The following is a 13,792-nucleotide window of genomic DNA, read 5'->3' as shown; positions in this document are numbered from 1 at the left end:
ATCAATCCCATTGTCATCATTTAAGTTGATTGAATTGAACATTCTTGAATCACCAGTCATGTGTTGTGTCCACCCACTATCAAGCATCCAATGCCTTCTTTCGGCTTTATAGTTTACCTACAAAAGAAAATCAATTATTTTTAGGTACCTAAACTTGATTGGCTCCTTGAAAGTTAGTTACTAAGGTCTTTGGTACCCAAATAGCTTTCTTCTTTGTGCCTACAATAGGTGTACCAATGAACTTAGCCTTCACACCATTCACACCCTTGGTAAGCATGTAACAAGAATCAAAACAAATTGAGGATACATTAGCATTGTTCTTGTTCTTTATGCAAGATTGCTCTAAGTGCCCTACTTGCTTGCATTTATTATAAAACCAACCATCGCTCTTCACAAAGCTAGCTTTGGGAGTAGCAAAAGCCGCTTTGCCTTTCTTGTGGGTATAGCCCAATCCCTCTTTGTTAAGAGAGAACCTTTGGCTACCCAAGCACTTTAGCAAGCGACCATCACCGCCATAGGCCTTGCCTAGGGCATGAGTGAGCTCATCCACCTCTCTCTTGAGAGTCTCATTCTCAACCATTAGTGAGGCATCACAAGTGAAACCATCACTAGTAGTAGAGGTAGGAGTGGTAGCGGTGGTGGATGATGAGCTACAAGAAGGATTAGTGGGAGTAACAACAATAGGTTCATAAAATGATTCTTCAATAATGTCACATGTTATGCCCACATCACATGATACTATGACCCTTTCCTTATCTTGTTCAAGAAGCAAGGAGTGAGCCTTGTCAAGCTTGATGTGAGCTTTGCCAAGCTTCTCATGGGCTTCCACTAGCTTCTCATGAGTAGCATTGAGCTCATCAAAGGATTGCTCAAGAGCACTAAGCTTCTTTTACAATTCTTTGCACTTCTTGCTTTTCTTGTTAATTATTGAGTCGACTTGTTCTAGCATGTTCATTAGTTGTTCATTTGAGAATTCATCATCATCACTATCATTTTCACTTTCACTATCGTCATTTTCGCTCTCATCATATTTTACCTTAGAGCCCTTGGCCATGAAGCATAATTGAGTCTCAAATAGTGAAGGCTTGTTGTTGATAGCAATGCTTGCTAGAGCCTTCTTCTTGGATGCCTTGTCATCATCACTTGAATCATAATCGGTAGAGGCATCACTATCTCATGTGACAACATAGAATCCACCCTTCTTCTTCTTGAAGGTCATCTTCTTCTCTTTCTTCTCCTTCTTCTCTTTCTTGCTTTTCTTCTTCTCATTATCCTCATTGTCACTATTATAGGGACAATCTGCTACAACATAATCGGGGCTCTTACATTTGTAGCATAACCTCACATACTCCTTGTTCTTGAAGTGATCTCTTCTCTTCCTTGAACCATAGCCTTTCTTCTTCATCATCTTGCCAAACTTGCGCACAAAGAGAGTTAGTGCTTCATCATCACTATCATCATGAGAGCATTCTTCATCACTTGATTCTTCCTTCTTAGCCTTGTCTTTGCTCTTGTTCTTGGAGGATGAAGTGCCGACCTTGAATGCCACACTCTTCTTCTTCTTGTCTTCCTCCTTCACAAGCTCTTAACCATCACTATTGTATTGGTCCTCAGTCATCACATCACTAAGCACCTCATTTGGAGTGACATCCTTCAATCCACCTCTAATGATGATAGTTCTCAATGTTTTGAATCTCTTTAGCAAATACATCAAGAACTTATGAGAGAAGTCCTCATCCTTCACCTTCTCACCCAAACTCTTAAGATCATTGATGATGACTTGTAGCCTATAGAACATCTTCGGAATGGACTCATCATCCTTCATCTTGAAGTTTGATAGCTTGTCTTTGAGCATGTAGAGCTTGGCACTTTTTACCGCTGAAGTGCCCTCATATGTTTTCTCTAATCTCACCCAAACTTCACTTGCCTTCTCAAGATCTTTGATTTGCTCAAACACCTTTGAATCAATGCCATTGTATATTGTGTTGAGTGCCATGGTATTGCATTGTTTGTTGATCTTGTCATTGTCGGTGAGATTGGTAGGGTCAAGAATCACAAACTCATTCTCTACCACATCCCACACCTTGTCATTGATTGAACCAAGGTACATCTTCATCTTTCTCTTCCAATAGTCAAAACATGTGCCATCATAGAATGGTGGTTTACCCACAACATGGTTGAACACAATTTAAGCCATATTTTACACAGAAGGTTGTTAAGCCTTGAAACAAACGGTGACCACCGCTCCGATACCACTTGAAAGGTCCTAAATGGCTAGAGGGGGGTGAAAAGCCTATAAAAATTTCTACAAATACACTAGAGCAAGAGGTTAGTATACTATATGGCGAAATACAATTTTGCTCTAGCTCTACAAGAGTTGCAAGCTACCTATCCAATAATTCTAGTTGCTATGATCACTAGGCACAAACAATGGCTATGTCACTACTCACTAAGAGCTCTCAACAAGTCTACACTAAAGAGCTCCACTAGGTGATACTAAACTAGCAAGCAAGATAAGCTCTCAAAACTAATTACACTAAAGAGCTTGACAACTAGTTTGCAAGGAATGTAAAAGAGTGAGTATGGTGATTATACCGCCGCGTCGAGGAATGAACCAATCACATGATGATGCAACTCAATGCAATGCACTAGAGGCTCTCTAATCTCACTCAAGATGATGAAATCAAGTGAACAAGTAAGTAAAGTGTGTTGCTCAGCTTCCAAAGGGTGTGCACAAGTGTATGAGGTGCCAAGAGAGTGGCCAAGGCCGGTCCACACCCTCTATTTATAGCCACACAAGCAAATAGAGCCATTATACCCCATGGAGCTGATTCTGCGAGGTCACTGGATAGGGCAATGTCTGGCATCGGGCGGTGATCTGCCAAACTGGTCGAATTCCAATGGCTAAAAACTAGCCATTGGGGCACCAGACAGGGTGGTGGGGCACCGCCATGGGGGTGGCGGTGACCACCCAGCCGAACCCCCTGATTTCCCTCCTCTCTGGATAAAAGGGACAGTGCACTACCGCACCCATGGTGATGACCATGGCAGTGCCCCCTTTTGCTTTTCATGCTCTCAGGTAAAGAGGGACGGTGGCACCGCCCTGCCTATGGTGGTGGCCAGGCGGTGCACCGCCGTGCACCTGGCGGTGTACATCGGACTCGCCAGTGACCGCCCTCCAACATGCTGCTCTTGGCCACCTCTAGGTGGGCACCGCCCTAGGGGTGGTGGTGCCAACCCTAGCACCAATGCTTCTCTGCCTCAGGCAGCCAATCAATGGACAGTCTAGGGCGGTGCACCGCCACACACATGGTGGTGACCATCCCAAGGCAAACTCCTCCGTTAGCTGTGATTTTGTTTCTCGATTCGATCCACAAGCAGTCTAACACTCCTTTGCAGGCGTTGCTAACCCTCAAAATGTTTTCCAAAAACATATTAGAGCCATGTTAGCATTTCTCAAAATATTTTCAATAAATATTTTCGCTTGCTCTCCGAAGTGCACTAGGCCTAAATGCAATGCATGAAGTCCAACACCTAGTGGCACTAGATGACCGAATTGTCTAGTTAAGAACCCCACTTAATAGTATGTCCATCTATCCTAAATATGATCACACTCTCTATAGTGTCTTGATCACTAAAACAAAATCCCTAATTATACATTTGCGTTGATCTCCATAGGGTTTTGTTTTTCTCTTTCTTCTTTTCTAGGTGGAGCACTTGATAATCATCACATGTGGCCATCTCATCATTTCATGTGTACATCACCATTTGAGTGCCACCATGCTCCTCACTTGGATTGCACCAACCTAGCTCATATCATCACTCATGACAAATGTTAGTGATTAGGTTTCATCAATTATCCAAAACCAAAGTAGGGCTTTCAAGCGAGTGCCACTGTAGGAGAGATTGTCCCTTCCCTCCCATGGACATAGGCATGGCTGGGAAGCGTGGTCGCTCCACAGCCAGGGTTCTCGGCTGCCGTCGTGTTACGCCCCGGATCGCATTTGCGCCCCGGCGCTGCCTAGTTGATGCGGATGCGGATGACACGCCTTCCGCCCAATCTGTTTCTAGGGGCCGCTCGCCTTCCGTGCCCCGCTGCTATGCCCCGCCTACCCTACCGCTGGCCTCTGTGGATGGATCACCCCATCCTGTTGCGCCCACCCAGGATGTGTTGGCATAGGAACGAGGGTGTCTCCTAGAGCTGGTTGTAGTGCCTCGCTCAGCTGAGCTCGAGGCGGCGAAATTGGATCTCAAGCTTGCTCTGGTTGCTGTCGTCGCTGGCACTAGAACTCCCATGACTCCGGCCATGGTCCACGCTTACCTCACCACCCACCTCGGCATTGATGGTGCATCGGCCGACGTGTGGCACCACGACCCAGAGGACTTCGTCGTTAGGTTCTCACGCCGAGAGGACTTCGAGTTGGTGCTATGCACTGCTATGCACAATGCACCGTTCTCCCTGATTTGTTGCCCATGGCTGCGGACGTTGCTTGCTTCTGTCGGCTCGTTCTGCTACACTATGTTGGTGGGCATACGATGTGTCCCCTTACATGCGAGGAGTTTCACGGTGGCGTAGTCCATCCTGGGGATGGCATGTGCCAACATCGAGCTTGCTCCACCGGATGTGGCTCTAGCCGAGGACGACCGTGAGTTCTTTGTCGCTGCCTGGTGTTTACACCCGAGGTTCATCCCTAATGAGAAGATCATCTTCATCCTAGGGCCTAGCATGCGCGTTCCTAGGGATGCCCTCTATCTCCAAGCCAATGAGATCCTCCACGACACATTGCCTGGGCTGTGTTACCTTGTGTGGCTCCGTATCATCGAGTACTAGGTCTGGAGTCCCCCGCCGCCGTCCGACGATGAGGGACATGGAGGGGATGCCAGGGAGGATGAAGACTCTGATAGTAGCAACTATAATGGTCACCATCTAGGCCTTGACGGTGGCGGTGGGTGGTCGCATGGCCATGGGCCTTGAACGTTCAGGCTCGCCAGTGATGGCGACGACGCGCCGCGCCTGGGAGTACATCGTGGGCCAACCTTCCTGTCATGTGGAGCGATGCCCGTCGGTTCCTTCGCCTGCACGATCGTTGTGGGACGGCGCGTCATGGTGGAGCCCCATGCCAGGCGTGTTTTTCCATGCGTAGTTGGGGTAACCGAGGCACAGAAGATGCTAGGGACAGTCGAGGCATAGAAAGTGCCCCTAGAGGACGCCTAGGCGCAGAAAGCGCACCTACTGGCTGACAATTCCTCGATCGATGCCCTGGCTTGTCAAGTCCATTGGACCGAGGTCATCCTAGGAATGGATTCAGACCCAATGCTTACTAAGGCAGCTGTTGATGCAAAAGTAGATCTGCAAACACAAAGGGCTAATACCCGAATCGATATCCAAAGCGTGCCAGTCAATTTGACCTGTTAATCGACAAGGATGAAGATACGAGCACTTTGGTCCTGACAACAGCGATACGCCCGGAAGCCATGGCCAAGAGGTACTCACACGGAACTCAAGAATCGCTGAAGGTCGCACCTTCGCCACATGTGGACCCATCGAAGAAAAGCGTTCAAGGAGCAACCTCCAGAGAGTCCACTGTGTTACAATGCTGAGTGACAAAATCGCCATAACCTGCCCCTTAACTGCTTTAGTCGATTCATAACGTAGTTCAAATTCTGATAATGCTAAAATCCACTTGCCGATTCTACCACTTAATATCGACATTGACAGCATATACTTGACTACGTCATCTTTGCATATGATCGTACATTCGGTAGATAACAAATAATGTCTTAATTTGACACAAGAAAAATATAAACACAGACATAATTTTTCAATAGCCGAATACCTGGTCTCAGCATCCACTAATCTTCTGCTCAAATAATAAATAACACGCTCTTTCCTTTCAAATTCTTGAATAAGAGCTGAACCGATAACGGTATCATCAGTTGACAAATACAACCTAAAAGGTTTCCCGTGTTGAGGTGGGACTAGCACTGGAGGATTTGTCAAATATTTCTTAATCTCATCTAGGGCCAACTGCTGCTCAGCTCCCCATACAAATTCCTGATCGGCTTTCAATTTAAGTAACGGACTGAAAGCCTTGATCCTTCCCGACAGATTAGATATGAATCTTCTAATGAAATTAACCTTACCGATCAAAGATTGCAATTCAGTTTTAGTGGCAGGAGCAACCACCTTGTTAATTGCATCAATAGACTTCCTACTGATTTCGATGCCCCGCTGATGCACCAAAGAACCCAAAAATTGACCTGCCGATACACCAAATGCACATTTATTAGGGTTCATCTTCAATCCATGCTTCCTTGTGCACTCCAATATCTTTCGTAAATCGGCTAGGTGTTTTGTGATATCTCCAGACTTAATCACTACGTCATCAATGTAGATCTCCACTAATGTGCCGATGTATTCATGAAAAATAAAGTTCATAGCTCTTTGATAAGTAGCGCCGGCATTTTTCAAACCAAACGTCATGACTACCCACTCAAACAACCCTACATGACCTGGACATCTGAAAACAGTCTTGGGAATATCTTCTTCAGCCATGAATATTTGATTGTAACCTGCATTACCATCCATGAAGCTGATAATTTGATGTCCGGCTGCAGCATCAATCAACAAATCAGCAATCGGCATTGGATAGCCATCCATCGGTGTGGCTTTGTTAAGATTCCTGAAATCAATACAAACATGAAGTTTTCCATTTTTCTTATAAACAGGAACCACATTAGAGATCCACTCTGCATATCGACACTGCCGAATAAACTTTGCCTCAATTAATTTAGTTATTTCGGCCTTAATGTCAGGAAGTATATTAGGGTTGCATCGGCGCACTGGCTGCTAATGTGGTCGAAATCCAGATTTGATAGGTAACCGATGTTCAACTATCGATCAGTCTAATCCAGGCATTTTAGTATAATCCCAAGCAAAACAATCTTTATACTCCTTTAACAAATCAGTCATTTGTTGCTTACACTTGAAATCTAACTTAGCACTAATAAAAGTAGGTCTTGGCCTATCGCCATTACCAATATCTACTTCTACTAAATCATCTGCCGATGTGAACCCTTGACCTAATTTTCCATCATCGGCAAACCTATCCATTAAAACTTTTCTTCATAACCGACTGCTTGGATCGGTGGAATTTCATAATCAGTAACTCTAAGGAACTCTTTTTCCCAAACTTCTCCTAATATGCACTTAGTTCGCTCATAAGTATCTATTTTTGCTGATGCAATGATATAAGAAGAATCACTAGGGACAAACTCAATCTTATCCCCAATCCACTGTACGAGGCATTGATGCATTGTAGAAGGAACACAACAATTAGCATGAATCCAATCCCTCCCTAGAAGTAGATTATATGCACCCTTGCCATTAATAACGAAGAACGTCGTTGGCAAGGTTTTACTACCGATAGTCAATTCGACACATATCGCCCCTTTAGCCGGTGACACATTGCCTTCAAAATCCTTCAGCATCATATCGGTTTTGGCCAAGTCCTGATCTCCCTTACTAAGTTTCCGATACATCACATAAGGCATAATATTAATCGCAGCCCCTTCATCGATAAGTATCTTAGATACAGGCTGCCCATCAACTCTACCTTTCACAAACAAAGCCTTAAGATGCTGTCTCTCGTCATCAGTAGGTTTCTCAAAAACTGCCATCATTGGATCTAGTGTCAACTGAGCTACTTGATCAAAGAGAACAACTTCTTCCTTATTATCAGATAGTGCCAAAAACTCCATCAGCAACATGAATACCATATTAACATCTACCGATGGACCCTTATTTTTGTGTTTTACCTGCCACTGCTGATGACCGGACCTCTCATTAGAAGAATTTTCCTCTCGGTATAAATCCTCCTGATGCTCACGTTGCATCCTCCTTCTCTATGTCTTTGTCAGACCCTCCGGGCACCATCGAGGAAACTTGGTTTTCCAAACCTGCTGATAACAGGTCCTAGTTGATTCTGCACAGCGTATATTAGGGTCCCTGTAGAATATTTCTTCATCGAGAACTCTTGCGTTTGCCATATCCTCAAGCTCCTCTTGATTCCTTAGAAAATATCCAGCATGTTTACCAAGCCTCTCATGTACACTTAGTCTGCCCCCTCAGCCGATCATGCACTGATGCTCTACCTCTGATCGGCTCATTAATAAATAAACCCTGATTGCTAGGTTGAAACCTTCTTTCTGATCGATTGACCCCATAATAACCATTGCACTCAGGGCAATTTTCAACAGTTGGCAATTTAATATCTTCTTCCTAGCAATGGATGAAAAACGGGCACCTCCAATGATCTTTATGCCGATGCCATTCTTCCCGACGTCTCTCCTCTTGCTGTTGTCGATATCGGTCATTTGGCTGACGCCAACTCTCCTGCTGCCTTCGATGGGTAATCACAATGCCAGGTCGAGGAGGATTTTTGGAACTACTGCTTTCTCCTAGCAAACCCTTACTTTTTGCATCATCGGTAGTTATCTGATGTTGGGGATCCACTGATGCGTTTTTTCAGCAGCCTCTGACGTCAATACCTTGGTCTTCCCTTTGGCCTCCAACATATTTGCTGGAAAAGGGTGTTGATCAATTTTCATCGACTTCTGGGCCTTGGAAGTACCAAACTTAATTCTCCCAGATTCAATAGCCGATTGTAACTGTTGCCTAAACACCTTGCACTCATTTGTACTGTGTGAAGTTGCATTGTACCATTTGCAGTACAAAATCTTCTTCAACTCCTCTACCGATGGGATCACATGATTAGGTGATAGCTTAATTTGGCCCTCTTGAAGCAGAAGATCAAATATCTTGTCGGCCTTGGTGATATCAAAGGTAAACTTTTCTGACTCTTTTTGACCAAAGGGACAAGATATCGGCTTTTTATTCTTAACCCACTCAGCTAAGCCGATAACTGGTTCTTCATCAGAATCAGAATCTCCTACTTCTTCAACAAATGATACTTTTTTACTCCAATTCTTTTTAGGTTCAAAAACCCTAGTATCTTGATCAGAGATCCTTTGTACGAGATGACTGAGGCTTTCAAACTCCTGAGAAGCATATCTGTCTTTGAGATGTGGCAATAACCCTTGGAAAGCTAAATCGGCAAGCTGCCAATCATCCAGTACCAGGCTGTAGCACTTATTTTTTTACATCTCGTAGCCTTTGCACAAAGCTTTCTACCGATTCATCATTACGCTGTCTCAATTTTACTAAATCGGTAAGCTTCTTTTCATGAATTCCAGCAAAGAAATACTTATGAAATTGTTTTTCTAGATCAGCCTAGGTAATAATAGAATTTGGTGGTAATGAAATGAACCATGTAAATGTCGATCCAGACAAAGATGATGAAAATAATCGAACTCTTAATTCATCTCTGCTACCTGCCTCTCCACATTGAATAATGAAGCGATTGACGTGTTCCATTATTGATGTATCATCTTGCCCAGAGAATTTAGTGAAATCTGGTACCTTGTACCGATTTGGGAGAGGAATTAAATCATATGCAGGAGGGTAAGGAGTCCGATAAAAATAAGTATTGACTTTGGGCTTTATCCCAAACTGATCCTTCATAATTTCTGCTATCTTATCGGCCCAAAAAGCACCAGCCTCCTGCTGACGAACTGGCTGAATTTCTACAGGAGGTACCTGCTGATATCCCTCCACATATCTTTGTGGCCCATGATCTCCAGCAATCGGCATATTTGCTGTTACTTGTGGTCCATTAACCTGCTGGAAAGGATTCATCGGCTGAGCTGCCGATGCTTGATTCTGGAAACCAGCTTGCATATGACTTTGTTGAACCCCTACAACCTGCTGATTTTGCTGAACTGTATGTTGAACAGGTAACTGTCCTGGCCAACCATTATTAGAACTCATCGGTACAAAACTTACCGATGGCTGGTAATTGGCTGACATTGTTGAATAATTATAACCAGTTTGAGGCATGAACTGAACCCCAGTTTGACTCATAGTAGGGGCTTTCTGCTGCATCGGCAGTAAGCTTGCCGATGGACTTGAATTGGGTGTTTGAACCAAAGGCATCTGGAAACCTCCTAGAGTTGGTTGCACAGTAGTTGCTGAGGCATATTGAGGCACTTGAGCCATCGGCGAAACAGCCGATGGTATAGGAGCTTTTCCTACTGCATCAAATACTTGAGGTAACCCAGGATTGAAAGTAGATGACTCTGGAGGCATACCATATCCCCACCAATTAGCAGGAATCTGGCTATTCTGAGACACAGGGCCTAACATAGCTGATGCCGATAGATCTGTATTAAGCTGAACTCGTCCTCCTGGTAGTACCGGATCTGATCGTATCAATGTAGATTGAATATTACGTAAGCCTGCCGATACTAGAGGAGAAGTAACTTCTGTACCCACAACGGCCGAGGGAGCCGATGGAGTATTAACAGATGTCGGCTCTGGTTGGTGATAAGCAGGCCCAACGTAATGCGGTGTCGTTTGTCCTTCTTTGAGAGTTCGAACCACAGCATTATGAACAGTATTGGACAACACATTAGAATGATTAATTAAAGCGTGATTTACTGTAGAATTAACCATCTCTTGAAGTTTACCAGGATTGGAGTCAAAGGTAACCTACCGAGGCAACGACAAATCTTGCTTCTGGATGACTTGTCCACTCTTGTTTAGGCTAAACGATTTTAGACAAAGCTGCCTGTATTCTTCTATAGCCTTTTCCATAGCCTGCCTCTGCTCTTCCTTAAGATCTTCTTCTGATACCGCGATAATGTTCTTTGAATTGATCTCGAAATTGAACATATTGATCGGATTGATTTGTCCCACCGGGCGTGCCAAAAGATGTGTTGATGCAAAAGTAGATCTGCAAACATAAAGGGCTAATACCCGAATCGATATCCAAAGCGTGCTAGTCAATTTGACCTGTTAATCGACAAGGATGAAGATACGAGCACTTTGGTCCTGACAACAGCGATACGCCCGGAAGCCACGGCCAAGAGGTACTCACGTGGAACTCGAGAATCACCGAAGGTCGCACTAAAGCTATGCAACTCGCCGAATCAATGAGAACTCGTAAGAAGGGAAAATATGCAAATTGACGAAATCGCTGAAAAGGAAGTAGATGCAAAATAGGAGTAAAAATTGGTTTTGATATTGATATCTTTTACATTGCCCCTCAATCTATATTTATACCCTGATCTAAAGAGGCATAACCAAACACAACTAGGACACCAAGTCCAAATCTAAAGAAACACACGACTCTTACATGAATCACACTCTAACAAATATAGAAAAGAAAATCAACTCCTATCTATTTCCCTGTCCGCCTCGATTATGATGGAAATCTTACCGACCTCCTTTCCATCGGCATACTTCCTGTTTCATCGGCAGTAGCCTTCAAGCCTTCCTTCATCGACATCAATAACATCTCCAACCTTATCGGCAACGCCCGAGTCTAAATCAACCTTTCCATCGATCACCACCATTCATCGACAATTATCTTTACAAGCTGTTTTTTCATCGGCTGTCAGTGTATACAGTAACTTTCTTCCTGCCAATTAGCTCACTCTGATCATTGTGCAAAAAATGGTGTCAACAGCAGCCTTTCAGCCACCCATGCCAGGAAAGGGGGACCATCCTGCTAAGGAAGTCAATGATGACGTGTCCCTTGTTGGTCACCGTGCTATGGACAGCGGGCCACACTACTTCCTCAACAACCTGTGACCTATCGCTGATGGAGGGGGCTATGCATGCTAGGTCCACGGATCGGGCCGCCATGCTAGACCTTCAGATCCGGCCTTATGCTTGTGAGGAGGAGGCCTAGCTGCGCAATTGGGATCCGTCTACTGAGTTTGGGCTCGTTGAAGATGCACCGTCAATGGGGCTGCCCGCCGCGACATCTTCGTCTGAGCTCTAGGCCTATGACATGGAGGCCCAGCCGTGTGGCCCCTTCATATGAGACCCACCCGATGTCCGGGACGTGCCCTGTGGAGGATGGGCCAACATTGCCTGGCCCTGGGAGCCCGGCATCACATTCCAACTTTCGAGCATGAAGGCCATTCATTCTCTGATGAGGAGGCCAAGGCCGACGCGATCTTTGAATACTACAACAACATCCTAGGCACCTATTTCTCGCGCACAAGAAACATCAACTTGGTGCAAATTGGCATGCCGTAGCTCGACTTCAGTGAGCTCGTCGATGAGTTTACTGAAGATGAGGTCTGGGCCATCATCAGAGAAATCCCGAACGACCGAGCTCCAGGGCCTGATGGTTTACAGGAAGGTTCTACAAGGCAGTCTGGGCCACCATCAAGGTTGATGTCGTTGCGCTGTTTAACACCTTCTGGGTGCTTGACCGAAGGAACTTCCAATTACTCAACACGGCCAACATGGTTCTGCTTCGTAAGACCGTTGCGCCTGAAGGACTACCGCCCTATTAACTTGATGCACAACATCCAAAAGCTTGTGGCCAAGGCGCTGACTGTCCGCCTGGCGCCGCACCTATCTGCCTTGATCAGACACAACCAGAGCGCCTTCATCTAGGGAAGATCCATCCATGACAACTTCATGGTAGTCTAGCTCGCCTGTCGCTGGCTCTACAGCAGTCGCTGCCCTACGGTCCAGATGAAGATCGATATCGCCAAGGCATTCGATTCCGTCTCTTCGGAATTCCTCCTACAGCACCTCACGTTCATTGGCTTTCCAACGCGGTGGACTGAATGGATCACCATACTTCTCTCTACGGCCAAGTTGTGGTGAATGGGAGGCTGGGCAGAAAAAATCTATCACGCTCGTGGTCTTCGGCAGGGCGACCCACTCCCCCCATGTTGTTCGTCATCGTCATGGAGGTGCTCAACAACATGATCTCCACCGTGGACAGGCAGGGCGTGTTGTTGCCCCTACCTTCGCCAAGGACCAGGAACCGCGCCTCCTTGTTTGGCGACGATCTGGTTGTCTTCCTATCACCCACGGCAGGTGACTTGAGGTGTATACGGGCCATCCTCGGGCTTTTCATTGATGCCTCGGGGCTTTCACGAACATGGAGAAGCGCTCTGTCTCGCCTATCCGCTGCTCTGAGGAAGATGTGACCGCTGTCCTAGAAGCATTCCTGGGACAGCTTGCGCCCTTTTCGTGCAAGTACCTGGGTATCCCGCTTACCCTGCTGAAGCCTCGTCGTGCCGATGGGCAACCATTGATCGACAAGGTGGCAGCCAGGACCCCCACCTGGAAGGTAGGACTTCTCAACGACGTGGGGCGAGTAACACTGACCAAGGTCACCCTCTCTGCCATCCTTGTTCACGTCTCCATCGCCTCTGGCCTCTCCGCTTGGGCCCTGAGAGGCAGCTTGACAAGCGGTGTCGCGCCTTTCTTTGCGCTGGGACGGAGGCCATTGCTAGGGGGAAGTGTAGGGTAGGCTGGCGGACTATGAACGCGCCCACATGCTACCGTGGATTGGGCGTCCTAGACCTGAAACTCATGGGCTTCGCCCTACGTCTGCGTTGGGAGTGGCAACATCATGTCCTGCCTGATCTGGGTTGGTGCATCCTTCCTAGGCGGAAGGAACGCGAGGTCCGGTGCATATTCCAGTCTTCCATCACGGTCGCCATTGGTGATGGGCAGTCGGCCCGGTTCTAGACTGACTCATGGCTCTCGGACGGGCCAATCTGTCGCTTTGCTCCGCACCTGTTTGCCGCCATTGGTAGGCGTCGCCGCCAAAAGATGGTGCGTGAAGCTCTCACCAATAGAAGCTAGGTCCGTGACATCCAAGGGGCACCTACTGCCGCAGTTCTATGCGACTTCGTC

The 13,792-nt window shown here is 46.1% G+C and overlaps 1 protein-coding gene across 1 annotated transcript; it reads right to left on the bottom strand.

The window, feature by feature from the left end:
- Positions 1-1,174: 1,174 nt before the first annotated feature.
- On the bottom strand, positions 1,175-12,989 carry LOC136526569 (protein PXR1-like). Its single transcript, XM_066519196.1, has 2 exons — positions 12,893-12,989; positions 1,175-1,584 (listed from the first exon to the last, which is right to left on the bottom strand). The coding sequence occupies exons 1-2, from the start codon at positions 12,987-12,989 to the stop codon at positions 1,175-1,177; spliced, it is 507 nt and encodes a 168-aa protein (XP_066375293.1).
- Between the last annotated feature and the right edge of the window lie 803 nt (positions 12,990-13,792).

This window comes from Miscanthus floridulus, chromosome 19 (assembly GCF_019320115.1).
Source record: "Miscanthus floridulus cultivar M001 chromosome 19, ASM1932011v1, whole genome shotgun sequence".
Taxonomy (NCBI): domain Eukaryota; kingdom Viridiplantae; phylum Streptophyta; class Magnoliopsida; order Poales; family Poaceae; genus Miscanthus; species Miscanthus floridulus.
Note: the sequence above shows the minus strand (reverse complement) of the source record. Positions and strands in the feature narration are given on the sequence as shown.

Excerpts from the sequence above, each read along its gene's own strand:
- LOC136526569 (XM_066519196.1), bottom strand. The coding sequence starts at position 12,989 with ATGGCCCGTATACACCTCAAGTCACCTGCCGTGGGTGATAGGAAGACA. Across the intron at positions 1,585-12,892 it reads GTTCCTGGTCCTTGGCGAAG|AGCTTGTGAAGGAGGAAGAC; the intron begins GTAGGGGCAACA and ends GTGATGGTTAAG.